Below are 24,211 nucleotides of genomic sequence, written 5' to 3' on the forward strand. Positions count from 1 at the left end.
TCACGCCCCCACGGCCGCAGAGAAGGGACATTTGCGGCCCGCGACCTTGCTCACCCGCTGCCCCAGCGTGGCCATCTCCTCGGCGCCTTTGCCCATCTTGCCCAGCGGCCCCAGGTCTTCCCAGCGAAAGCCCTCAGGCATCATCTCGGGCTTGTCGCCGGGGACGAGGCCGCCGTATGCCCTCGTCGCCAGCGCCGTGGGGCCCCAGCGGGACGCCCAGGTGGTGGGGGTGTACCAAGGCTCCTTGAGGTAGCGGTTATGCGCGATCCGGCCCGTCTTGGGGTTGGGGCCATCGGCCAGGTACTTGATGGGGTTGCGCCGTGGCAGCGCCAGGAACCGTAGGAAGAGCTTGCGCAGGAGCAGCATGGAGTAGGCGAATGCCGTGACGGCGACCCCAGGCTCGGGGAACCTGCTTCGGCGTCAGCTCTAAGGGACAGAGGGGGGGGGACAGGCACCCGCTTCTCGTTTCGCTTCGCGGGGATGGGGAGGGGGTGTATGTGTATGTGTATGTGTATGTGTGTGTGTGTATGTGGCGGGAGACAAACCCAAAGGCGAATCGCAGTCTTTCCCCCAACAACACCAGCACCAGCTGGTACCCAAATGGGCGCGCAATCTTGGGATACGCCGACAGCAGCAGGTCGATGAGGACCTCGCCGAGGCGTTCTGCCTCGGGGCCGGGCCGCAGGTGGTCTGCCTCATAGCGGCATGCCCACTGCGTGACGTCGTCCCTGAACTCGAGGGAGTCGGTCCACCGGCTCTTGCCCAGCACCGAGGCGAAGTCAATCTCCATCATGTCGCCAATGTTCTTCCACAGGGTGCACTGCGCGGCCTCCTCCATCTCCGACATGGCGCGCCACTCGTACAGCCGGAAGAACCTGATGGGCTCGACCATGGCCGTGTAGAGCACGTAGACGAGGTCCTCGTTGGTGATCTTGCCGGACTTGATGTACGGCGCGTGGAGCCAGTTCATCCTCGCGACGGCTTGGTGCAGAAGCGGAGAGCTGGGATGATACTGCGCGAAGCTGCACATAGTGATGAGTGAGTAAATTGCTTGCCGATAGCATCCATCCACGTCTGCCCCACGAGCGAGTCGAGTCTTTCTACTTACGCGGTAAAGATGACTTCGGTATCTTCATATCTGAGACGAGAGCTTGCTTAGCTCTTGCACGCCCGACACAGGCCTGCCTTGCTCACTAGTCGAACAAACATACCTCTTTGGGGCCTGACGTGGTCGAGCTAGGTCGCTGACGGCCACCAAGAGACTGGCGACGGAGTCGACGGCATATGTCTGGAAGGCTGTTAGACGTGACACAGACAGTGAGAGAGAGAGCCCGGGTTCACCTTGAAGAGGGCATATCTCAGGGCGAGATCGAAGAAGAGCGGACACTCCCACGAGCTCATGGTGTGGACTATAGCCTGAGCATCTTCGGCCGTCATGCGCGACAGCGATTCGCGGTCCGGATACTTGAAGCGCGCGTGCAAGCCCCTCAACCGGCGGAAGCGCAGAAACGAACAGGCCGTCACGTAGACGACCAGGGCGAGGGTTAGGGCCGCCGGCCACGAGAACATCATCCTCATCATCATCGCCTGCTGCTGGTGTTGCTGTTGGGTAGGGCTGCTGAGACTAGGCGGCGCCACATTGGACATGGCTACCACGGCGCGGGACGGACCAGAACCGCCTTGACAAACGACACGGCGGGACGGAAGACAGGATCCCCTCGTCGACAGGCAGAAGGGATTATATGCTGCAATGCTCGGCTACTGAATCTCAGATCCAACGCCTTTCTGTCTCTCTGCTTGCTTACTTTCCCCTCACGGCTGGGCCGAGGTTGCCAGCACGGACCACAAGCGCGCGCTTGCTTGCTTTCTTTTGCCTTATAAGGACAGAGCCAGCGAGTGGCTTGATCGGTCAGCCAGGAGGGCTCTTCAGGCGCTCGTCGCGCGCGACAATGTGCCTGAGCGGGTGAGATGTGTGGGAATGTTTTCGCTTCGCGGCCAGGTCGCAGTCGGCTTCAACTACGGAGGCGCTGCGGGCAGGTCGACAGACCATAGGTATTGCAGAGGGGGGATCCGACGCGGCATTCCATGACGTGACGACGGGACAAGGACGTCTCGTCTTGGTCTCTTGTCTTGCTCTCACGCATTCCTGTTGGCCCGAACCTCGGATGACGACTGGCCCGGCCTATCGCAGCGCGCGAGTGTTGGGGAATAGGTACCGTGTTGGTCGCTCATTTGGCAAGTGATGAGGAGGGGATTCGAGGGGATGCGACGCAACCCATGACGTGAGAAAGAACGTCTGGTCTGTCTTGCCTGTTCGTGCAATTTACTTTGCATATTGTATATCAAGTACGCACGCCTGTTGGCCGCGCCCTCGGACGGCTGACTACTACTAAGTCTGTCGCAGCTCATGGAGTGTTACACATACGTACGAAGCACCCGACATAGTACTAAAGTTACCCAGTGGCCAGGTAATAGACATGTGAAGAGTTGGAAAGAGAGGGGAGGGGGGATGCGATGCAATCTAGGACGCGAGAATGGATGGCACGTCTGTTAGCCATATAGACGGCGCAGCGTCTATATGCAGCCGTGTCTGCCGGACGAGTCTTCGAACGACTGGTCTAGCCCTGTCCTATCTCGCGGTGTCTTTAGCACACGGATAAGTCGTTCATCTAGACTGTACAAGTAATGAGGTATATACGGAGTGGGTTCGCGTACGTGCATCATCGATGTACTGGATGGAAAAGCCTCCGTCGTGGTACAAGGTAGAGATCGAATCGGCGCAGACTGCAGTGCTGGAGTGAGTGTTCACGCGTATCGCACGTCCAGATCGTCATCACACGTCGTCAATCATGAGTGAGCGCCACCTGGGCTGAGCATGGCAGGGAGCAAACCCTCCGAGGTATCACAGCATCGCTGGGCGTTGTTGTTGAACGCCAATCCATGTCGTCTAGTATGTACAGAGGTGAGATGTTGCACGGTTACGCCGCAGCCCCGCTATGGACGGCAACCTGCTGGAAGAGTCTGGGGCCCATTACAGTGAGTGCAGTGGGTGTAGTGGAGCCCGGTTGCCCCGGGCGGTAGTACCTAACTTAGTAGGCACGGGACCTGACGGAAAACCACCTGCACCCATCACGGTGAAACTCCCGTCGCCCGCGCCGCGCCGGCAAATCCCCGGACAATCCACCCACCCCAGGCCCTGTGCACCGCAACGACCCTCGCGCTTGAATCTATTGACGAGACAGCAACAACACCATCATCCTTGCGCGGGCATCAATCATCTGCCAGCTGCGCCGTGCCGCAGCACCACACTGCTCGAAATGGTCGGCAAGGTGTCGGAGAGGGTCCTCCTCCGTGAAGGTAGCTCCCCTCGCTCTCCCGCGAGCTCCTTTGGCTCCGCCTCCGGCTCTGAGGACGCATTGCGCTGACACTCCCTCCTCACCAGGGCTGGAGAGGACTGACAATGGCATGAAGCTGACGACCTGGCCCGATGTCTCGCCAATCAACCAAAAGAACTACTACACGTACGTCCGCCCCTCGTAGCGCCAACTGGGAAACGTTGCTGGAGCGTCCCTCGCTGACACTCCTGCGCAGGGATTACATGAAGCGCGATGACCAGATCCTCGCCCTTCGCCTCCAAAACGACGCCACGCGCGACCGACTCGTCCAGAACGCAAGAGACCGCGATCGCATCCTATCGAAGCCTGCCAATGGCGAGCTGCCCCTGCCCGTCCCCGACCTCGTCGAGGAAGACGGCGCCGCAACCCCGTCCGGCGGCGTCGACCCCTCCCGCATCATCGTCGTCCACCCCGGCAGCCAGAACCTCCGCATCGGCTTCGCCAGCGACGCGCTGCCCAAAACGATCCCGACGACCCTCGCCACCAAGTTCCCCCAGACCGAGTCCGACATGTACGAAGCCCTACCACGGCGACAGTTCGAGGCCAAGACCACCGACCAACAGTACGGTGAGGAGTGGTGTAAAAAGTACCAAAAGATGTGCGCCGAGCTCAAGGTCGAGATGCGCGCCAACAAGCGCAAGGTGCTCCCAAACTCCAAGGAGCTGGTCCAGACCTTCAATCGCCGCACCGAAGCCGAAGTCATTGAGAAGCACAACGACCCCCTCGAGATCGAGTGGACTGACGTCAAGACGCTCGAAGACCCGGAATCCCTTGCCTCTTGCTTCATTGGAAACGAAGCCCTCCGGGTCCCCGACGATTCGGATCCCAAGTTCAAGTTGTGGTGGCCCATACGCCAAGGCTGGTGGAACGAGGATGACTACACGAGCCAGGAGCATCTGTACGACGACTTCGAGACTCTGTTGGACAAGGCCCTTCGCCAGGAGCTTGGCCTTAAGACCAACAGCGAGTGGCAGCAGTACAGCTGCGTCTTCGTCATCCCGGACCTCTATGACAAGCGCTATGTCGAGCAGGTGTTGCGCTCCTGCATGACCTGGTTCGAGTTCAACCGCGTTTGTTTCGTCCAGGAGAGTCTGGCTGCCACCTTTGGCGCCGGCTACACCCAGGCGTGCGTGGTCGATGTCGGAGCGCAGAAGACGTCGGTGACGTGTGTGGAAGACGGCCTCATCCTGGAGGACTCGAGGATCAACCTCAAGTATGGTGGCTACGACATCACCGAAACCTTTGTCAAAATGATGCTCTTCGACAACTTTCCGTATCAGGAGATTAACCTGCAGCGCCGCTACGACTTTCTTCTCGCCGAGGAGCTCAAGATCAAGCATTGCACCATGTCACAGGCAGACGTCTCGGTTCAGCTGTTCCAGTTCCATGTGCGAGCCCCGAATCAGCCCACCCGCAAATTCGCCTTCAAGACATACGATGAAGTAATCCTTGCCCCCATGGGGGTCTTTGAGCCGTCCATCTTCGACAACGGTACGAAGCTGAAGGGCCGACGGAAGCTGGTTGAGCGCTCCTACAATGCCTATGACGTGGACATTCCCGACGACCCGACGCCTGCGGCCCAGTTGGCCATCTTGGCACTTGTCAAGCCATCACTCACGGCGACTGCCATCAACGGGCCCTCACATTCGCAGCAGGACGTCTCGACGCCTAGTAGGGAGAAGCTCCAGTTCAACTTCCTCGGCAAAGGGGATGGTGCCACGGCAACCCCTGCCGAGTCGCACGCTGGGTCACCCGCACCTGAAGGCAGCAGCACACCGGTGCCCCCGCCGTTTGTCTTTGGAGCTGGCAAGGATGGAGGGAACGCTGAGAGCCCGGCCCCCAACGGGACGCGGGCTGCAGGGACGCCCGTCCCGTCGCAATCCCAACCACCGCCGGGCATCTTTGTCGATTCGCAAGAGCGCAGTCCCACCTCGGTCGCCGCCGAACGGGACGCTGTCCTTCCCGTGGCGCCGCTGGACATTGCAATCCTGACTAGCATTCAAAACGCCGCTAAGGGCGACGACAAGAAGCTGCGGGACTTCCTCGGCAGCATCATGGTGATTGGTGGAGGAGCCAAGGTCCCGCAGTTCACCGTGGTGCTCGAGGAGAAGCTCAAGGCGCGAAGGCCCGACCTGATCGACCGGATCTTGGTGAGCCGGAGTGCTAGGGACATGGACGAGCAGGTGGTGTCGTGGAAGGGGGCGAGCGTTTTCGCCAAGCTGTCAACAAACGACTCGTGGATCTCGCCTTTTGAGTATGAGCGTCTGGGTGCGAGAACCCTGCACCACAAGGTGCTCTGGGCTTGGTAAGGGCGAGGCATAGTAACGGCAGACGGAGGCTTATGATTATGGGAGTTTTATGGCTGGTACACAGGCGCAATGGGAAAAAGGTTGTTACTCGAGACATGGCCGGTGTAGAGCCGCTGTCATGCACATATGGACACAGCGCGAGCAGGATCAAGGAAGTCTTAGGAGAATAGAGGCAACATTTTCCAGGCCGGCTGTACCCCCTTTGCAGATGTCGTGACTGGGTCGCTCTAACAGTTGAGACCTTCGTCTGATGATATGATGACGTTCCAATTATCCTTGTTGAAGATCTGAGCCGATCCCACCTGATAGCACAGTTCGTGCTTCAAGACAATGCAAACCCCATCCGCGATCCAGTCAAAGCTTTCCAGCTCCTTGGGATGGGGCTCCTGAAGGGTCGGTCAGCGGCTGATGGAAGAAAAGGAACAAGGAGCAAGGGGGATGTAGGGCCACGGGGAAGAGCCTACGTCGTTGCACCACCAGACGCCGATGTTGTTCTCACAGCTCACCCGGCCGCAGTTGCCTGGGCCGGGGCCGTTCCTGGGCTTCCCGGGCCAGCCCCAGAGGTGCACCTCGGCGTGCCAGAGCGTGTCGTGCCAGTCGATGCCGGCGTCCTTCCAGCGGCCGCAGTGGACGTCGTCGCCGAGCTTGAAGGCGCCGTCCTTGCGGCAGTCGGGGTAGTTGGCGATGATGCGGCGGTCGAGCGTGTGGCGGCCGACGTCGGACTCCCACCTCGGGTTGAGCTCGAGCAGCTGCGCCCTGACCTCCTGGACGGTCCCGTTGAGGACGGCCGTCTCGCCGCCCGGGCGGACCTCTACCTCCCAGGATGGGACAAAGGTGGTGTAGGTGTCGCCGCGGGGGGAGACGAGGAGCGTGCCGCCGCCGCCGCCGCCGCCGTCGTTGTTGATCTTGGCGGCGAGGCCGGATGCCTAAGTGAGGATAACGGGTTGTTAGAGGGCAAGGCGTGTGATGGCCGTTGAAGACTTGGGGGTGGGTTATGCGTTTGTGTGTGTGTGTGTGTGTAGAGTGTAAGTGGGAAGTTGACCAACCCCAAGTGCAAAGGCGCCGAGCACGTTGAACACGACGACGGCAGGCTTCATCGCGACTGGCCTCTTCTCGCTCAAGGCTTTCCAGAAGCTCGAGAGAGGGAGAGAGGCAGAGGGAGAGAGAAAGAGAGAGAGAGAAAGAGAAAGAGAAAGAGATCAAGGGACGGCGGATTGGCCTTTTTCGCACCCCGCTGCAGTCTTATGACAACTGCGCGGAAAAAGAAGAGACACACACCATGTGTGTGCTACTTTACTACCCGCAGGAAATTCCACGACGCGGCTTCATATAAACTTTTTGGAACGCCCCGGCACAGAGAGGTTCATCGCTGCCTGCGCTCCCGCGGGGAGGGGATTTGGGGCGACCCGGTAGGCTGGGCTCCGGGGCTGGTCCGTGAGTCAAGTCGTCGCGGGGAGGCCCGTGATGAGGGATCACACGATGCACGCCCAAGCAGGCATATGCATCATCATTGAAATGGCGGGCGGGCGGTGGGGGGGGAAGCGCAAACAAACAAACGAACCCCCGCCGCCGCCTCGCCGCCGCCGGGTGCCATGCTTGATCCCCGGACGGTCTTGTTTCAGCAGCACGGCTGAAGCCGGGTGAGAATGACCTCTCTGCAGGAAGAGCCGTCGTCTGGTCGGACGGACGGGTATTTGTGGCATGCAGGCGAGACTGCAGGGCAAAAAGGCCTGATGCCACTTTGGAAGGTTCAGTGCACTCGTCGCCTCCACGTACTTCGTACGGGTGGTGAGCGTGAACGCTGCACCACATCTGTCGTTGACGTCGGAGTACTTTTCTGTCACCCTTGCCGCTTGATGTTGGACGCCTGGTCACAGAAAGATAAGAGAAAGAAAAAAACCGGACAAAAACGCACAATCTCGGGCGCCGGACATATCGGGAGACCAGCGTTGTTCTTAGCCAAGGCGTACGACTCCACGAAGAAGCGTGTCGGCCACGTTCACCAGCTCCTTCATGGTCGGCTCGTGTTCTTCCTCCCACTGCGGGCTCTCGGCAAGGCAATGATCTGGAAAGCCCACGTCCATGACCAATTGACAAAAGCCCGCGAGCAGGTGTATGAGACCCGGCTAAAGCGAAAACTCGCTTCTGTCTGAGCCTGGGATTGAAGCGAACGAGCGGCATATCAAAGCCCCTTCCGACCCACGAGCCTCGCGGGCTGTGAACAAACAAACGTTATACACCATCTCGAAGCTCGGGTAGGCATGTGGGAGTCGTGGGTTCCTAATTACGAGAGAGCATAACTGCCTTTCTGATGGGAGTCCGCCTCGCCTGCCCCTTGGGTGATTCTTATCGGTGTACAATATTTAATACCAGTGCATCTATCGGCCCCTGAACTCTGGTTTTGCATATTGATAACAGTCTTCTCAACGGCAAACAAAGGATTGCGAACGTGCGAACATTTCACGTGCGACCTTACGTCTCGTTACCGTAAATGCATTCATATAATGTCTAGGCGCTCCCCACGTGGCCTTGAACGTTGTCCTCACCCATCTCCACTTCGTATGCCTACATTAATACTACATGAGCCAGTGCCACTTACTACTACGTACCGAGAAAGATGTCGCGGGGCAATGGCAGTCGGTATAATGAAACAAGTGGTAAGGCAACTCCGAGGTCCAAGCGTCAGAGAGCGCGCCTGCGCCAGGCGTTGCCTGCCTCGATGACGGGCTGGACCTCCTTTGTGATCCGGTCCTGTTGCGCAATGATATCGTCAAAGGCCCGCTCATAACTCCACGGCAGTGTCAGTGGTGTATGGACTATGGACTCGCGCCATTGGGGGAGCGCCGCGTTGGCGCCGCCGAACCGCGAGACGTTGAGCCCAATGCCCTTGAAGGTGACACCCATGACAACGAGACGGCGCACCGCCGGGCCCCAGCCGTGGAGGATGTGCCGCGGGATGAGACGCCCGCGATAAAGCTGCGTGCCGACCTGGGCGCTCCCGCTGAGGATAGGACTCTCCCAATAATGGTTATAGTGGTCGTGGTAGCTAGAGAACTCAGCATAGTTGAACTCGGCCTCGCTCTTTGCCTTATCAGATAATGTCATGGCTAGGCTCTTGATGTAGCCTTGGCCGATAGCTCAGTGAGATGGCGGCTCTCGGGATGCATCTTGTATTCGTTTTCTGTGCTGTGGCGTGTTCCACTACACGTGTCGTGTTGCACCGGTTTGCCGTGCTCTACTGGCCCTTGTCGTGTAGGCGCTGCACCCTTGGCTTTGCGTCAATTGTGGAACATGCACAACATCCCTCGCCCTCATATCAACGTGAGAGATCGCGGCATCGCCATCTACAGCGATTGAGCGGTATCTGGGAGCCTGACGCGCGTCTGTCGCTCCGCTTGCGGCTCGGCAGAGCCAAGTTGCAGGGTCTGTCCGTTCGTTTACCACAGCCTTCATCTATCATCAAGTCAATGGGCCGAGGTAGGAAACGGACTCTTCAGTAACGAGCGGCTAGCGCAAATCGCATTGGAACGCGAGTTTGATACCTGCATTGCCTTACGTGCCGGGGCGGTACGCTGGTGTGTCGGCGGCCCTGATGGCGGGTGGCCACGAAGCAACGTGGGAAGAGAAGAGGAGAGGAAACAAGCCCCATCATATTCATATTCGCCTTGTGCTTTGCTTCATTCTCGCGGCGACGCCACGGGGAATTGCGCCACATGGAGTGCGCATATCTACGTACCCAAGGTAGATAAGGTAGCCAAGGCAAGTAAGTTCGATGGCACTGCGCAGTGGCTCAGCTGCTGCTGTTGACGACCATGATGTCACTCAATCGAGGAGGTTGACTGACGGTTGACCGTATCCGCATGAATGAATATTGGGCGGATGATGAGTATCGACACCAACAAGGACTTTGTGATGAAACAATCGACATGGGCCATATTCTTGGCATCCACGCGGGCACGAAAACACAAATCATGACGTGACGTGACGTGCGTGCCGTGACGATCCGGTGACCGCTGTGGGATTACCTAATGTTCGGTAACGAGCTCGGCTGGCTATTAGTTACCACTAACCCCCCCGTAAATGCAACTAATGCCGCCCGCCCGCCCAAACAACATGCGGCGCGTCGTCCTCCCTTGCAAGTTCCTCCCTAACCGAACAGAGGCAGACTCGTTGGCGGTGTCTCCCTCGCCATGTGATATTGCTGCTGCCTCGCCAGGAGAGCGTCAAACTAATTTCTTCGCTTTTCGTCTTCTTTCGTCCCACGGTCCATAGACACATGATGCCATCGATATCCAAGTTCTTGCCGTTCGCGCCCTCGACGACGACGACGCAGGCGGTCACGTACCTGCTCGGCATCTCGCTCTTCTCCATCTCCTTCCTCGTCTTCCTCAACAGCTCCGTCTCCTTCGTCATCACCGACCTCATCGGCCAGAAGAAGGGCGTCGGCGATGTCGTGGGCACCCTGGGCTTCGCCGACGAGCTCGTGGCGCTGGTGGCGTGCCCGGCCTGGGGCCTGGTCTCGGACCGCCTGGGCGTGCGATGGGTCGCCGTCATCGGCTACGCCATCATTGCCGCTGCGCTCGTCGTCTTCGTCCAGGCCAAGAACGTATATCCTCAATTGCTGCTCGCGCGCATCTTTTTCGCCCTGGGGGCGTCCGCGGCGTAAGTAGAGACGGCGTCTCGGAGTTATGCGCGGAGCCGAGACACGAGTCCAGAATGACGATGGAAGCTGACCGTTCTCGGATTACGCAGAGCCACAATGGTGACGGCCATTCTGCCCTCCCTGACCGATGAAACCGACAATTTGTCGAGCACGGCGGCGTTGGCCCGCGCCAAGTTGAACCCGCGGCTCAGTGCCGCCTTCTCGGTCGAGTCCGAGGTCACCATCACGCCCGAGAGATATACAAGGACGCTGTCCAACGAGCGACCCCAAGGCGGAGGGGAGGCTGCCTCCAAGGCAGGCAGACCCTCGGCGCTCGCCGGCTTCGTCGGCCTGTTCACCGGCTGCGGCGCCCTGGTGGCCCTGGCCCTGTTCTTGCCGCTGCCCGCGCGCTTCGGCGAGATTGACGGCGTGACACCCGGCGAGGCCGTCTCGTATAGCTTCTACGTCGTCGGCGCCGTGTCGCTGGTCGTCGCGATTTTCGTCTTTTTTGGCCTGCGCAACTTGCAGGGCGAGGAAGGGAAGGGATGGAAGGTACTGTTGGGCATCGCAAAGGACCGACACGATGGTTTCGAGAGGCTCGAGATGGACCGTCGTCAGGGATCACGCAAGCAGGTATGATCAAGCAACCACGGTGTGGACAGGAAGAATTTACGCTAACGCCAGGGGCGGCAGATAATTCCGTATCTTCATCTGATGAAAGACTCGGTGCTGCTCGGCGTCACCGATTCACGAATTGCTCTCGGCTACATGGGGGGCTTTGTAGCGAGGGCGTCCACAGTTGCCATCTCGCTCTTCATTCCGCTATTTGTCAACACGTACTTTATCAGCAACGGGTACTGCCAGGGATCGCCAAACGACCCATCGCCAGAGCTCAAGAAGGAGTGCCGAGCGGCGTACGTTCTTTCATCCATCCTGACTGGCGTCGCGCAGCTCATGGGTTTGTTATGCGCGCCGCTCTTTGGATACCTCTCTGGCCGAACCGGCCGGGTCAATTACCCAATAATTGTGGCGACCGTATTCGGCATGACTGGCTACCTCATCCTGCCGCATCTCTCGAGCCCCGAGATCAAGAACGTGGAGGGGCGAGGGGGCACGCCGGCCATCTTCCTCGTGGTTGCTCTCATCGGCATTAGCCAGATTGGAGCCATTGTGTGCAGCCTAGGATCGCTCGGACAGGGCGTGCTGGCTGCCGAACTTCCGAGGCCGGCGCGACGCGAGCCGTCTTTGGCCCCAGAGGAGGACGAGGCGACCGAGTCGGAGCCGCTGATCCGACTGTCGGCGGCGGCGGACTCGGCGTCGAGGGTGCGCCTCAAGGGATCCATTGCGGGCGTGTACTCGCTGTGCGGCGGCGCGGCGATACTGATACTCACCAAGCTGGGGGGCTTCCTCTTCGACAGGGTGTCGACGGGGGCGCCCTTTTACATGATGGCGGCGTTCAACGGCATCTTGCTTGTGGCGAGCCTGTTTATGGACGCGGCACAGACGTTTGCGAGGGTGTGATGCGAGCGAGAAGATTGTGATAGCTCTTACGATGCCACGAACATGAATACAGGCCTGGGGTTTTCTTCCTCGGAGTTAGGTGACCAAGGCGCTGGTGAGTCCAGTACTGTGCCCACTGGGGCCTGTAGGTAGGTACTGGTGCCGTTTCTGGCAATTTGTTGTTGCCGGCTGCCAATCGGAGCGTGCGCCGATCAGTGGAGCGTCTTCAGCGGGCGAGGTGGGGCGACAAGGCACACCAGACGCAATACCACGGCCAGGCTAGCAAAGCAGGCAGGGCCTTTATTGCTGACGATACTTCGTACTAGTCATGAACATCGTGCCTTGAGTGCCCCATGACCTTGCGTCTTCGACCATGTTGTGGCCTCGGCTGCCTATGGCATGACATGGAGAGATGACGACCCCGCAAGGCAGCCAGCAGGTTTGGAAGAAAGCGGGTTTCATGGCAGGTTGCCGTGGCCCTTTCGGTCGCACCTGCCTCGGTTCGACGGGTTCGTCGGCACCGTCGACTCATGTACATGCACATGTACACGTACGTATACTGTACGTACATATGTATATGTACGCGCACAATAAACTTGCATTCTGGTAGTCTTAGTACCTCCCAAATGTTGTTCGGACTTGGTTCTCCTATTGGCCGAAGCAGGCGGCACAGTCACCGCAGCTGATGTGCGAAGAGACGCAGCCCGACGAAGCGAGCTGCCAGGCGGCATCAACAACAATGTTTTGTCCCGTCTCTGCCGCCAGTTGCAGCGATTGCACCATGCCTGACCTACCACTCCACCCGGCCGGGAGACAGGGGGAACGCACCCAGCTCGAATCGACGCTCTCCACCCCGCTGCCCGTTGGCGGAGCGACATACGCACATTCATTCACCGAAAGCAGGGTTGCCGGCAACATCGTCGTCCCTCCTCCTCCTCCCCCTCCCCCGTCGATGCCTGACGCGCTGGCCCTGGCTACGGTGCGGTCAAGCAAGGCCTTGCACGACCAGACCAGCCCAAGAAGTGAGCAACGGGTAGTCGGAAGAAGGCTACGGTCCCGAGACGTCGCCGTGCGTTGTTTCAACCGCGCTCGAATCGCGCAGGCGGAGAGACAGAGCGCCTCGAGTAGTTGGTCTGTCCTCCCGCAACGATCTCGTGCCTCTGGTACCACGTCTCTGCGAAATGGTGTGGGCAAAGGATTGCAGCCAGCGACGGCTCACCAAACGGATGCGAGCGATTCTGGCCGACCATCAACTGTTCACACAGTCGCATTCATTGGAGCTGCGCCTGCTCGATATTGGTGGCCGTCGCCACGATGGAAGCCCGCACGAGAGGGTCCTTGAAGTGGGAGAGGGAGGGGAGGGAGGGCGGTCCTGGACGCAAGTGGCGTTCTGCAGCTGCCGACCAAGCGGCCTGGAAACCAGATGCCTTTCCACTTGCCCCTCTCTCCCGGCCAACGGACGCGCTGCCGGTAGAATGTGGCAGTAGCTGACACTGAGTATCCATGCGAAGCAGCGACAATGCGTCGCGATGCATCGCCCGTGTTACATGGAGGGGCGGCACGAGCAGCAAGTCGCGACTGACTGGACGGCGGCCCAAATACGAGGTCAGTCGACGTCAGAATTACGCTGTGAGACGGCAACCAGCGCATGCGAACATGTACGCCGCCTAAATGCATGCGCTTGCGCAGACAGGCTTTCCCACGGTATGTGACCACATGCATGAGCTGCGTCGTCGAAGTGGCAGCGCTGACTGGCATGACATCTGGGGCATGATGGTGCACGACGCGGCATGTCCTGCCGGCAGAGCCAAGCTGCCCGGGCTGCTCTGACTGGACCCCTCGGATATCATAGACCTTTGCGTTGCAGTCTACCTTGTCGAGTACGAGGCTAGGCCGTTCGTATATTTCGTGGGCTGGCCACGAGACGGATAGAGTTCGGTGGCGGCCGACGACATCTGGTTGTCCCAGCCACGCGCCCGCCTGCTCCCCCACCCACCGTGAGGCCGGAGAGCCTCAGCAACACAACACGGCTAAGACATCGCATGCACCGAGCGAAAAACCGGGTGATCAGATGGACGTGCAGACAGAGATACGGTCAGCTGCGGCGACGGCGCAGCCGCAGGTGAAGGGCTTGGGACGGGCGGGCGGCGGGGCTCGTGCAACCTCATGCCGGCACCGCCTTCGACCACGGCACACCAGAGGCACACAAACACAGGCCCCTCCCCTGAAACCGGCACTTTGCGGAGCGGTCGGAATATTGACTACCGCCTCTCCGTGGTTGGTCATGTCTTGTGCATCAGCATCGTGGTGGCTGCTGTCGGCCTGTGTATCAAGCAGGGCTGCCAGGCATGTCAAGGCCATGGCGACGGGACCGCGCCTCTGCGAAAACACACATGACCGGAGACGCAGAGCGAGAACCGACGATGCAACAGATCGGCGGAGATCTTGGCACCAGCGGCCCCTGGCTGTCACTCCCAGCCACGACTCGGGAGGCAAGCCGCCTCACGACGAGCAGCCACAAATGGGGTGACAAGGTTTGATCGAGCGCTGTAGCAACCGGGCATCGGTACTGCATCCCTCCCCCCTCCTCCCCTGCCGTGATACCGTTGGAAAAAATGGCTCGGTCGTCTCCCAGAAGCGGGATCGAGCATGCCCTCGAACACGTGGCCCCTGTTCCTCTCGTCGGCCAACCGTCTTCTCGGCAGGTTGGTGATCGGCGGGGTGGCAGGTTTGCCATGTTGAGCCACCTTGTAACTGACTTATTAGCTATCAAACTAAGGACGACTCAAGGGCGGTTGGGTAACAGACTTCACGCCTGCAGCAGCAAAGGTGCCTCCCAACCACTCGCGTAGACGGCCGTTTGTTGCGGGCATGGAGGTTGGACCCGTTCTGAAGTCTCGAGCAGGAAGTGCAAGCAAGCTTTCACGCTGTTACTTCGTATTCCTTACAGCCTAATCGGCCAAGTTGATAGAGGCCCTTGCAGCGTTGGCAGCCATCCGTAGCATCCGGCCCCATCTGGTCCCGGAGCCAGGGATGCACTGGTGGGCTGGCTGGATGCAAAGGCAACCAGGACCGCCCGTCAATATGTTCCACCACCTATTGTTACGTCAGTGAGATATATCACAAACAGCAGGACTCAGCACATGCAAAGACGGCTGGAGGGAGACTGTCAGACGACGCAAAGACCGGGCATAGCCGTTTGGGTCTCCCGCATGATGGCACGCCGCGCTCTCCACGAGACGGTATAAGTCGTGCCAACCTCCCGGCCGCCAAAGTCTGTTTACGCTGTGTGCTCCCGGCCATCACGTCCAACCTCGTCCTTCGCTCTCGCGTACTCAACCCAGCCCCCGGATTCTAGCCGGCAACTCCGTTGCTGCAATCGTTTGCAACTACTTATTGCCCGCCTTCGCTTTGCACGTTGCATGATTCACCCGTAGTCGTCATCGGTACCCGCCCTTACCTGCCTTCGCCTCAGCCCGGCCCTCTCTCCGGATTGAGACTCTCTGCAGGCGAAAAGTCGTGATACATCGACATCATCATGGTGTTCAGCCTTTTGCTGTTGGCCTTGGTGGCCACGGTTATGGGACACCAGGTCGAACCCCGCTGGGGAACGAGCCGTTCGGAGCCAGTCGCTACCAGGACCACTTATACGACGACGACGGTCTGTCCCGTGACGTCGACTGTTACGACAGGTGGAACGTAAGTTTTGGTTGCCACTTTACCACTACCAAGGACCCCCAGATGCTGATCATGCGTTAGGACGTACTGCGTCACCTCGCTCACTACCTCGACTCTGACCGTTACTGAGTGCCATGGCTGCTCTGGCGGAGTCGTCACCGTCCCTGGGCCAACCGTCACCCAGGGCACCACCACGCAGGTTGAGGTCACTTACACTACCGTCTGTCCCGTGACCGAGACCATCACCGGTCCCGGCCACACATATGTGACAACGCGGACTGCCACTAGCACCGTCGTGACCCAAGTGCCCACGACCATTTACGAGAGCGTGCCTGGGCCGGTAAAGACTCGCACGGCAACGGATGTTCACTATACCACCTACACGAGTCTCTGTCCCGTGACTCAGGTGACCACCATCTCCGGCAAGGAGCAGACCGTTACGTACACCAAGACTAGTGTCATTGAGACTACCGTTCCAACGACGATCCAGGAGACGGTCAAGCAGCCTGACCGCACCGCTACAGCAACGGATATTCGCTATACCACTTACACTAGTCTCTGTCCTGTGACCCAGGTCACCACCATTTCTGGCAAGGAGCAGACCGTCACATACACCAAGACCAGTGTCATTGAGACTACCGTCCCAACGACGATCCAGGAGACGGTCAAGCAGCCTGATCGCACCGCTACAGCAACGGATATTCACTATACCACCTACACTAGTCTCTGTCCCATAACCCAGGTTACCACTATCTCTGGCAGGGAGCAGACCATCACATACACCAAGACTAGTATCATTGAGACTACCGTCCCAACGACGATCCAGGAGACGGTCAAGCAACCTGATCGCACCGCCACGGCTACGGATGTACACTATTCAACCATAACGAGCCTATGCCCGGTTACGCAGACGACGACTGTCTCGGGGACTGAGTATACGGTCACGTATACGACCACAAAGCTGATTGAGACGGCGATTCAAAATACTATCCACGAAACGGTCAAGCAGCCTGATCGCACCGCTACGGCTACGGATGTACACTATTCAACCATAACGAGCCTATGCCCGGTTACGCAGACGACGACTGTCTCGGGGACTGAGTATACAGTCACATATACGACCACAAAGCTGATTGAGACGGCGATTCAAAATACTGTCCACGAAACGGTCAAGCAGCCAGACCGCACCGTCACCGCTACAGACGTGGAATACTCGACCATCACTACTGTTTGCCCCGTCACCGAGGTCACCACCATCTCGGGCACCGAAGTGACCAAGACGTATACCACCACTAAGATAATCCAGACGGCGATTCCACACACTGTCCACGAAACGGTCAAGCACCCGGACGTCACAGTCTCGGCTACAGACGTGCAGTACTCGACTATCACCACTGTCTGCCCCGTCACCGAGGTCACCACCATCTCAGGCAATAGGGTGACTAGGACATATAGCACGACTAAGACAATTGAGACGGCAGTACACACGACTATTTACGAAACGGTCAGGCAGCCAGACATCACGGCCACGGCCACGGACGTGGCCTACTCAACTATCACGAGCCTCTGCCCCGTTACTCTCGTTACTACTATTGGCGGCAAGGAACGCACCATCACCTACACCACGACTAAGCTCATCGAGACGGTCGTGCCGACGACGGTGCACCAGACGGTTGAACGCCCGGACGTGACGGCCACGGCCACGGACGTGCAGTACCAGACGGTGACCAACATCGCGCCCGTCACCGAGGTCGTCACCGTGGGCGGCCAGAAGCACACCATCGTGCACACCACGACCAAGGTGGTCGAGGTGCACCAGCCCAACACGGTCTACCAGACCGTCACCGCGCCGGGGGCCACGGAGAAGTCGGTCGCCGTGGTGTCCGTGACGGCGACGCGCGAGTTCCCCATCACCAAGACCATCGTGCTGCCCGGCGGCAAGGTGACCGAGACCATCGAGACGACGAGCACCGAGGTCTTCAGCACCCCGGCCACCGTCACCGTCACCAACTCGGCGGCGCCCACCACCGCCACCGAGGTGAAGACGCCGTCGGCGCCTCCGTCGCCGCCGCCGGCCACGACCACCGCGACGGTGGTGCCCACGGCTGCCGCACAGGCCAACATCGTGCCACCCGCCGCGGCCGTCTTTGCCGGCGTGGCGGGCTTCATGGCCCTTCTCTAGAGCGGCAAAGGCCCCTCTTGTGGAGCTCGGGGATCTCCCCTGCTGTGATTTTTGCATAGGCACCTTTTTCTTTTACGTTCTTAATTAGCCCATTTCCGTTTTTCGAAACATGAGACGGACGCGCGTTTTATCTAATCGATTTGTCTGTGAGAAAGTCTCGTGTGTGAGACGGGCGAGCACGACACCAACATGCATGACGCAACGCAGGGAAAGCGGGGGGTACAAAGACTGACTGAGGGGAGAGATGGGGGGTGAAATGAGGGACAAGGGCGCGCACAGGTGATGGAGCAATTCAGAACACATTTGTGCGCGAGGAATATTGTCGATGAGGGCAGGGAGGGAGATGGAACGGGTGAATGAGGAGGGCGTTTGATACCATTTTCATGTACATAGACTTGGGCATTGGGCCTCTCATGGAGGAGGCTTGGCTAGATATGGAGCGACGAAGGTAATCAGATATCGTATTATCCCTTGGAACATGATGAGAGCACGCGACGCTGATTTCGGCGCCGGAACCATACCTAGGTCTTTGTTGGAATGCGCTGACCCTAGTATTTCTTCTTGTGAGCCGAGACGCCCCGTCCCGTTCGCCAGAACCCCCCTCTCCCGTTTCCCATCACCTGTCGGCCACAAAGCGGGCGGGATTCGGCTCCGTCGCCTCGTCGGCGCGGCCAGTAAAGGTGCAGCCGGGAAAGTACCTGTCGCAGCGGAGCAAAAAGGACGAGTTGAGGTCGATCCAGACGAGGATGCGGCGGAGCAGGCCGCCGAGGCCGACGAGGGCGTCGATGCCGCCGCGCAGGTCGACGATGCGGCACAGACCGCGCATGTGAGCGTGATAGGCGGCCTCATCGCCGTGCATGGCCTCGAAGCTGGCGAGCTTGGCGACGGCGCCAAGGACCTCGTCAGAGAGGCGGCGGCGGGGGTCACGTAGGGCGGCATTGACCGATGAGATGGCTACGTGCTTCATGTGCAGGAGGTGCTGGCGGATGGCGCCGCGCGAGGGGAAAGTGTTCCGGTAGATGGTGACCCCACCGCTACTGCTGTCGTCTTTGGCATCGCTGTTATTGCCCTGGCTGCCGGTCGTCGTTGTGGGAGGAGATGAGGCTGAGGAGGAGGAGGAAGACGATGATGATGATGATGATGATGAGAACGGATAACTGGCGGGATAGGCGTTGGAGACGTAGTTTGCGGCCGAAAGAAGTAAGATGACGGCAAAGATGGAGGGGTCCGATAGGACAAGGGGGAACCAGCGGGTGCGGAGGAGGCCCTTGTGGCCCGGCCCGTCGAGCTCGGCGATGTCGACGGCCATGTGGACGACGTCTAAAGGGGGGTAAGCCCAAGTTGCGTCCGCCACGGGACATGATGAGTCTATCATTAAACTCACAGTTGTCCGTCCACGCCGGGATGTCGGGGTGCCAAGGCCCGGGATAGGCTCTGAAGGGATCGACCCTGGTGCCGCCTAGCAAGGGGTCGAAGAGGAGTGCCGGAGGGGAGGCGGCGGCGGCAGCGGCGGCGGCGGGCCGGTGTCGGGGCACCAGCAGCGACATCAAGGTCGCAGAGGCGTTTTCATTATCATCACCGTCACCATCACCATTGGCAGGAGGGGCAGGAAGAGGAAGAGAGGTAGCGGCGAGCTCATACGTGACAGAGACGGGCTTGCCGGCGCGGCGTCGTCTCCGCCTGCGCTCGCGAGCGTCGGCCTTGGGGTCGCCGCCTCGGCCAGCAGCAGGAGACGACGAGGAAGAGGAGGAAGAAGAGGCTAAGGAGCGCTGCTGCTGCTGGACCTGCGGTGGCGGCGTGGGATGATGGACGGCCAGATGGGCCTGCCAGCCGCGCTTGGACACGTGGGAGCGCAGGCGGGATGTGGCCAGACCCTTGAGCTGGTCGGGACGGTTGCCGACGACGAACTCGAAGGTCGCTGCCGAGGAGGAGTAGGAGGAGCTTGCCTGCGGCGGAGTCATTTTGGATCGGCGACGGCGGGAAGCGTCGTGTGTCGTCTCACTGACTCCGGACTTGAACTGGCCTAGCTCGCGTAGTTTCCTCGTCGCGTACGTGCGTGCGTGCGCAAGGGGGGAGGGTAGGCCAGGCTTGGCGTTGCCTTGGTTTGTCTGCGACGTCAGAATGCGAATCCGGGGCCCTCGAAAGCGGGGAGCGAACGTCGTCGATGGGTTGGCGGATGGAGGGGATGGGACGCGATGAGGCGAATCTACATGCACGCACAAGGGCTGGCCGGCGAAGGGACGACTCGACTCGGCCCCCCGCTCTCGTGTTGCACATGCTTTCAACCCATGGTGGGACGGACGCAAGATTGCGGGTGCGGTACGGTGCGTGCGGCTGAGAAGAGGAGGCGGAGGAAGATAGTGTGACGAAGGAGGGCAAAGGGAGAAGAAGCAATTACGGGCATCGCGAGATATTCCCCCGAGCTTGGACCACCAAACCACCAAGTAACAGGTACGTACCAGTGTGGTCGCGACTGCCGTCAACAAAACGTGCGGCGGCGCGGCAAGCGCCTTGTAGGCCTAACCGTATCGGGTGCATGCATGAATGAATGCATGCAAGCCAGCAAGGAGGTAGGAAGGTAGGTAGTTGACGAGGAAAGAAAGCTTGGTGCCAACTCTGTGTCTCTGCGGCGTTACGAATTTCCTCATTCATAGATTACGCAGCATCCGTTGCCGCCGCCGTGGCGGGAGACTTTATCAACGGATGGGGGGTCGGCCAGCCAGGGTGCCGCTTTAACTTGGTCTCCAAGCCTGAACCCGTGCATCTAACTAGGTATGCCCTGTCGTCTTGTGGAGAGGGCCGCCAGGAATTAAGAGAAAGTGACGGGCCCTATGCGTAGCTAGCCCCTTGGCGGGTAGGGGGGAAAATGAACATGATGAGCTCCTGCTTCAAGTTTAGGCCGATGGACAAGCAAGGTTCATGTCGAGAAAGCGAAAGGCCATACGTAGGTACTGTACGAAGTACGTACAAGCAAGGGGCGAGCCGGTGACGTGCGGCCCCACCCGGCGGCGGCTGCCCGCGCAGGTTCCGGCGCCGTGGGCTCGGATTTCCCAAACGCCGGGACCCTATAAATCCGGGCGCCCCAGCACCCTACCTAGGTAAGCACGACCGGCGGCGACAACGGCCGCTCCGCAAAGGGCAGGTGACTCCGATACGTCCGTCCGTCCATCTTGGAGCGAGTCGCTGTGTTTGTTATTAACTTGTTGATGTTAGTGCGGCGACGCATTTGTTTCTATGGGCAGCCCCTCGTTGGGGGGGGGGGCCGACATGTAAACCATTTCCTAATCGGGGAAATGCGTCAAGACGTTTGAGCACCAAACTCTAAGCCCGCTCTGCGACCACAAAAGAGTTGGAGGCTCAAGACAGCCCGCCTCCCAAGCATGTCTTCTTTGACAACTTTGCTGCTTGCAGACAAGACAGACAGGGGCGCTTTGACCTGTCGACTCGAAACCCTTCACTGGAATGATGATGATGATGCTCCGCAACGACAAAGGGTCGATCCGCCACCGCCTTGCCCGCCGTGGCTGCGATTGCCGCGTTCATCTGCAAACAATCGCAACGGTATACATACCTTGTATATATACCAAAGTACACATGGATGTAGATATATAATGGCGTCGGGTTGTCTAGACACTGGCTGGCCTGCCTCGTTACACTCTCGACAGGTTCCCATCGCACTCATCAACAACATCTCATAGCCACACACACACACAACACCTCGTCTTCCCTCATCATGTCTCTCCAAGGCAAGGTCGCGCTCATCACCGGAGGCGCCAAGAACCTCGGCGCCGCCATAGCAAACGAGCTCGCGGCCCTCGGCGCCGGCCTCGCCCTGCACTACAACTCGCTCAAGTCGCGCGACGACGCCGCCCGGCTGGAGCGGGAGCTCAAGGCCAAGCACCCGGACGTCCGCGTCCGCTTCTACCAGGGCGACCTGACCACCGAGGCCGCCGTCGACACGCTCTTCGCCTCGGCCATGGCCGACTTTGGCAAGGTCGACATCGTCATCAACACGGTCGGCAAGGTACTCAAGAAGCCCATCACCGACATTACCGAGGCCGAGTACGACGACATGTTTGCGTGAGTCTTTCTCTCGCCCCTCTATTCCCCAGTCTCTCATGTCTTGTTGGTGGCGGTATGGGGGGCATGACATGGGAGCGTAATAGATGGTCAAAAAGTGCAGATTGCTGACAACTGTCCCCCGTCTTGTTGCCATCACAGCGTCAACTCCAAGGCGGCCTTTTTCATCCTAAAGGCCGGCGCACGACACGTCTCCGACGGCGGCAAGCTCATAACCATCGTCACAGCCCTGCTGGCCGCCTTCACCGGCTTCTACACCTCCTACGCCGGCTCCAAGGCCCCCGTCGAGCACTTTACCCGCGGCGTCGCCAAGGAGCTGCAGCCGCGCCGCGTGAGCGTCAACGCCGTGGCGCCGGGCCCCATGGACACGCGTGAGTTTTGCCCTTCTTTTCTTTCTCTTTTGAGCTTTTCTCCCGAGTCGCAAAGTAGCCGCAACAGGGCGAGAAGCGAGCGAGGACCGATAGAGAACTGACTGTATGGTCGTCGTTGTCGCAGCCTTCTTCTACCCGCAAGAGTCCGACGACGCCGTCGCCTTCCACAAGAGCCAGGCCCTCGACGGCCGCCTCACCGAGGTGCAAGACATTGCGCCCCTCGTCCGCTTTCTCGTCACCGAGGGCTCGTGGATCACCGGCCAGACGCTGTTTGCCAACGGCGGCTACACGACCAGGTGAAGCGGTGAGGCAGATAGATGCCTATGGCTTGAGATGGACGCAGTGTTTGGTGGGGTTTGGTTTGGTTTGGTTTGGTTTGGTTTGGTTTGGTTGGGTTGTGTTGGGTTGGGTTGTGTGGTGAACTGGTGATGCAACCGGGACTTGCGCAGTCTCACGCAGCGCCTCAGTATGTCCTGCGTCCAGTGTAATAGTTAATCCCAGTGGAAGAAGAAGAAGGAAAAAATCTTTTACGTCTGATCGCATAGCTCGTTCAAACTTACAGCGCCAAATAATGTGTGTGGCCTTGTAGCATGATGGGTTGATGCAGAGTGTGGTGAGTGAGAGCCGTGACAGTGACAGCAGTTGGAGGAGACGGCGGGGGAGCTGGGGTCCACCCTGCCAGTGGGGAGGCGCCTGTCGCGGGAACCCCCAACCCCTACTAATAGCCTAGGCCGTCCCCTCCACTGTAGGTACTGAGCTTGATGGAAGACTCGCGGGCCAAGCAGCAGCACCATCACCGCCATCCATTTTCCCACCACCATAATCATCATCACTGCCTCCCGCGCGCCAGCGCACCCGCCTCCACAGCCATGGCGCCCGTCGAGCGATTGAGCCACGATGAGCTCGAACGTACGTACCGCTCTCAAGGCCACCCCATGCTTATCCCTCCGACTCACCATCGTCCCTCGCGCAGAGCAGCTCAAGGACATCATCCAAGACCTCTACAACATCATGGTCCAGGTCACCACCTACGACACCACCGGCCGGCCCAGCCGCGAAGTCCTCTCTAATCAAGTGTACGTCTGATTTCATCATCATCCTCCCCTTCTTCCCCATGCCTCCGATCTAGCGCCACCGCGTGCGAAGAAGACGGAGGGGGGAGGACAAACACACAACTCTGGGAACCAAGACGACGACGACTCACCTTTTTTCTCCTCGCAGGAAGACGCTGTCCACATCGCTACAGACGCTCCACGCCTCGGCCGACCATCCCCTCGCCGCTCTCCCCTCGGTACCCCCCGAGCTGCTCGAGTACGTCGAAAACGGCCGCAACCCCGACATTTACACGCGCGAGTTCGTCGAGCTCGTCCGCCGCGGCAACCAGCTCATGCGCGGCAAGGCCGCCGCGTTCGCCTCCCTCCGCGACGTCCTCGCCGCCGACATGGCCGCCGCCATGCCCGAGCTGCGCGATGACGTCGAGCGCGTCCTCGACGCCACCGGCGGCGGCAACAGCAGCAGCAGCAGCGCCGCCGCCGTGTCGCGCGCGTCTGAAGGTGGTGGTGGTGCTGGTGCTGGTAATACCATGGCTGGACAAGTTGCGACCGCTGGCGGCGGTTCTTCTGCTCCGCCTACGCACGGTGCTTCGGCCACGAGTGGATGACAGGGTCCTCCGGCCGGAGGGTGATTAGGGAAAAAGTCCACGGCGACCAGATACAACGGAGGACGGGACGGCTACACACGTCCGGTGGATGGGGCGATACAATACGGGGGCCTCTCCCAGGCAGGCATCCTCCGAGAGGCAGGCGTTACGGCATATAGATACCCAGATGCGAGTGCACGACTCGATCTAAATACTACCCAGTTTCTTTGGGAGCCAGGGCGGTTAAGTCTACGAGCCCGACTTGGACATGGCGCCGCAGTGACGTGGAATCGCAACAGCCGCCGGCAATCATCTCCCCGTTGAAGCCGGCAGGCAAACAGACACACAGGCAAGCAGGCACGCAGACACACAGACCGAACGCTTCCCTCAGAGGGAGCCGACATGTATAATGTCT

The 24,211-nt window shown here is 59.6% G+C and overlaps 9 protein-coding genes across 12 annotated transcripts; 5 read left to right on the top strand and 4 right to left on the bottom strand.

Moving 5' to 3' along the window:
* On the bottom strand, nucleotides 1-1,901 carry JDV02_000700 (uncharacterized protein; the record flags this gene model as incomplete). Its single annotated transcript, XM_047981537.1, has 5 exons — nucleotides 1,342-1,901; nucleotides 1,212-1,288; nucleotides 1,109-1,138; nucleotides 546-1,022; nucleotides 1-409 (listed from the first exon to the last, which is right to left on the bottom strand). Exons 1-5 carry the CDS (start codon nucleotides 1,645-1,647, stop codon nucleotides 1-3), a joined length of 1,299 nt encoding a protein of 432 aa, XP_047837497.1. The 5' UTR covers nucleotides 1,648-1,901.
* A 1,299-nt stretch (nucleotides 1,902-3,200) lies between these two features.
* ARP8 (actin-like protein arp8) lies at nucleotides 3,201-5,881 on the top strand. The gene is made up of 3 exons (XM_047981538.1): nucleotides 3,201-3,357; nucleotides 3,443-3,521; nucleotides 3,592-5,881. Exons 1-3 carry the CDS (start codon nucleotides 3,318-3,320, stop codon nucleotides 5,702-5,704), a joined length of 2,232 nt encoding a protein of 743 aa, XP_047837498.1. The 5' UTR covers nucleotides 3,201-3,317; the 3' UTR covers nucleotides 5,705-5,881.
* Nucleotides 5,882-5,918: 37 nt separating this feature from the next.
* On the bottom strand, nucleotides 5,919-6,814 carry JDV02_000702 (uncharacterized protein). The gene is made up of 3 exons (XM_047981539.1): nucleotides 6,751-6,814; nucleotides 6,169-6,630; nucleotides 5,919-6,090 (listed from the first exon to the last, which is right to left on the bottom strand). Exons 1-3 carry the CDS (start codon nucleotides 6,799-6,801, stop codon nucleotides 5,932-5,934), a joined length of 672 nt encoding a protein of 223 aa, XP_047837499.1. The 5' UTR covers nucleotides 6,802-6,814; the 3' UTR covers nucleotides 5,919-5,931.
* A 1,307-nt stretch (nucleotides 6,815-8,121) lies between these two features.
* On the bottom strand, nucleotides 8,122-9,648 carry JDV02_000703 (uncharacterized protein). The gene has a single exon (XM_047981540.1). It carries the CDS (start codon nucleotides 8,807-8,809, stop codon nucleotides 8,387-8,389), a length of 423 nt encoding a protein of 140 aa, XP_047837500.1. The 5' UTR covers nucleotides 8,810-9,648; the 3' UTR covers nucleotides 8,122-8,386.
* JDV02_000704 (uncharacterized protein) lies at nucleotides 9,639-12,453 on the top strand. Of its 2 annotated transcripts, XM_047981541.1 has the most exons (3): nucleotides 9,639-10,366; nucleotides 10,457-10,979; nucleotides 11,040-12,453. In XM_047981541.1, exons 1-3 carry the CDS (start codon nucleotides 9,981-9,983, stop codon nucleotides 11,865-11,867), a joined length of 1,737 nt encoding a protein of 578 aa, XP_047837501.1. In that variant the 5' UTR covers nucleotides 9,639-9,980; the 3' UTR covers nucleotides 11,868-12,453. The 2 variants fall into 2 exon arrangements, with proteins under 2 accessions (XP_047837501.1, XP_047837502.1); XM_047981542.1 differs by having other exon boundaries at nucleotides 9,639-10,979.
* Nucleotides 12,454-15,158: 2,705 nt separating this feature from the next.
* Nucleotides 15,159-17,944, top strand: JDV02_000705 (uncharacterized protein). Its single transcript, XM_047981543.1, has 2 exons — nucleotides 15,159-15,545; nucleotides 15,606-17,944. Exons 1-2 carry the CDS (start codon nucleotides 15,385-15,387, stop codon nucleotides 17,704-17,706), a joined length of 2,262 nt encoding a protein of 753 aa, XP_047837503.1. The 5' UTR covers nucleotides 15,159-15,384; the 3' UTR covers nucleotides 17,707-17,944.
* A 183-nt stretch (nucleotides 17,945-18,127) lies between these two features.
* Nucleotides 18,128-20,303, bottom strand: JDV02_000706 (uncharacterized protein). Of its 3 annotated transcripts, XM_047981545.1 has the most exons (3): nucleotides 20,166-20,303; nucleotides 19,091-19,804; nucleotides 18,128-19,026 (listed from the first exon to the last, which is right to left on the bottom strand). In XM_047981545.1, the coding sequence occupies exons 1-3, from the start codon at nucleotides 20,242-20,244 to the stop codon at nucleotides 18,323-18,325; spliced, it is 1,497 nt and encodes a 498-aa protein (XP_047837505.1). In that variant the 5' UTR covers nucleotides 20,245-20,303; the 3' UTR covers nucleotides 18,128-18,322. The 3 variants fall into 3 exon arrangements, with proteins under 3 accessions (XP_047837505.1, XP_047837506.1, XP_047837504.1); XM_047981546.1 differs by having other exon boundaries at nucleotides 18,128-19,804; XM_047981544.1 differs by having other exon boundaries at nucleotides 19,091-20,303.
* Nucleotides 20,304-21,332: 1,029 nt separating this feature from the next.
* On the top strand, nucleotides 21,333-22,653 carry JDV02_000707 (3-oxoacyl-[acyl-carrier-protein] reductase). Its single transcript, XM_047981547.1, has 3 exons — nucleotides 21,333-21,786; nucleotides 21,928-22,157; nucleotides 22,282-22,653. The coding sequence occupies exons 1-3, from the start codon at nucleotides 21,440-21,442 to the stop codon at nucleotides 22,455-22,457; spliced, it is 753 nt and encodes a 250-aa protein (XP_047837507.1). The 5' UTR covers nucleotides 21,333-21,439; the 3' UTR covers nucleotides 22,458-22,653.
* Nucleotides 22,654-22,941: 288 nt separating this feature from the next.
* Nucleotides 22,942-24,037, top strand: NUT2 (RNA polymerase II mediator complex subunit). The gene is made up of 3 exons (XM_047981548.1): nucleotides 22,942-23,066; nucleotides 23,131-23,233; nucleotides 23,379-24,037. The coding sequence occupies exons 1-3, from the start codon at nucleotides 23,027-23,029 to the stop codon at nucleotides 23,815-23,817; spliced, it is 582 nt and encodes a 193-aa protein (XP_047837508.1). The 5' UTR covers nucleotides 22,942-23,026; the 3' UTR covers nucleotides 23,818-24,037.
* Nucleotides 24,038-24,211: the final 174 nt, after the last annotated feature.

The sequence above is a fragment of the Purpureocillium takamizusanense genome, chromosome 1 (genome assembly GCF_022605165.1).
Source record: "Purpureocillium takamizusanense chromosome 1, complete sequence".
NCBI classification, from domain to species: Eukaryota; Fungi; Ascomycota; class Sordariomycetes; order Hypocreales; family Ophiocordycipitaceae; genus Purpureocillium; species Purpureocillium takamizusanense.

Bases quoted from the DNA above. Each gene is read 5' to 3' on its own strand.
- NUT2 (XM_047981548.1), top strand. From the start codon at position 23,027: ATGGCGCCCGTCGAGCGATTGAGCCACGATGAGCTCGAAC. The intron at 23,067-23,130 runs GTACGTACCGCT...TCCCTCGCGCAG, and splicing joins GAGCCACGATGAGCTCGAAC to AGCAGCTCAAGGACATCATC. The intron at 23,234-23,378 runs GTACGTCTGATT...TTCTCCTCGCAG, and splicing joins GAAGTCCTCTCTAATCAAGT to GAAGACGCTGTCCACATCGC.
- JDV02_000707 (XM_047981547.1), top strand. From the start codon at position 21,440: ATGTCTCTCCAAGGCAAGGTCGCGCTCATCACCGGAGGCGCCAAGAAC. The intron at 21,787-21,927 runs GTGAGTCTTTCT...TTGCCATCACAG, and splicing joins GAGTACGACGACATGTTTGC to CGTCAACTCCAAGGCGGCCT. The intron at 22,158-22,281 runs GTGAGTTTTGCC...TCGTTGTCGCAG, and splicing joins GCCGGGCCCCATGGACACGC to CCTTCTTCTACCCGCAAGAG.
- JDV02_000706 (XM_047981545.1), bottom strand. From the start codon at position 20,244: ATGCACCCGATACGGTTAGGCCTACAAGGCGCTTGCCGCGCCGCCGCA. The intron at 19,805-20,165 runs GTACGTACCTGT...AGACAAACCAAG, and splicing joins CGGCAGTCGCGACCACACTG to GCAACGCCAAGCCTGGCCTA. The intron at 19,027-19,090 runs GTGAGTTTAATG...ACCCCCCTTTAG, and splicing joins CCCGGCGTGGACGGACAACT to ACGTCGTCCACATGGCCGTC.
- JDV02_000703 (XM_047981540.1), bottom strand. From the start codon at position 8,809: ATGACATTATCTGATAAGGCAAAGAGCGAGGCCGAGTTCAACTATGCT.
- JDV02_000702 (XM_047981539.1), bottom strand. From the start codon at position 6,801: ATGAAGCCTGCCGTCGTCGTGTTCAACGTGCTCGGCGCCTTTGCACTT. The intron at 6,631-6,750 runs GTTGGTCAACTT...ATCCTCACTTAG, and splicing joins TCGGCGCCTTTGCACTTGGG to GCATCCGGCCTCGCCGCCAA. The intron at 6,091-6,168 runs GTAGGCTCTTCC...CCGACCCTTCAG, and splicing joins GCGTCTGGTGGTGCAACGAC to GAGCCCCATCCCAAGGAGCT.
- JDV02_000705 (XM_047981543.1), top strand. From the start codon at position 15,385: ATGGTGTTCAGCCTTTTGCTGTTGGCCTTGGTGGCCACGGTTATGGGA. The intron at 15,546-15,605 runs GTAAGTTTTGGT...ATCATGCGTTAG, and splicing joins ACTGTTACGACAGGTGGAAC to GACGTACTGCGTCACCTCGC.
- ARP8 (XM_047981538.1), top strand. From the start codon at position 3,318: ATGGTCGGCAAGGTGTCGGAGAGGGTCCTCCTCCGTGAAG. The intron at 3,358-3,442 runs GTAGCTCCCCTC...CCTCCTCACCAG, and splicing joins GAGGGTCCTCCTCCGTGAAG to GGCTGGAGAGGACTGACAAT. The intron at 3,522-3,591 runs GTACGTCCGCCC...ACTCCTGCGCAG, and splicing joins AACCAAAAGAACTACTACAC to GGATTACATGAAGCGCGATG.
- JDV02_000704 (XM_047981541.1), top strand. From the start codon at position 9,981: ATGATGCCATCGATATCCAAGTTCTTGCCGTTCGCGCCCTCGACGACG. The intron at 10,367-10,456 runs GTAAGTAGAGAC...CGGATTACGCAG, and splicing joins GCCCTGGGGGCGTCCGCGGC to AGCCACAATGGTGACGGCCA. The intron at 10,980-11,039 runs GTATGATCAAGC...CAGGGGCGGCAG, and splicing joins GTCAGGGATCACGCAAGCAG to ATAATTCCGTATCTTCATCT.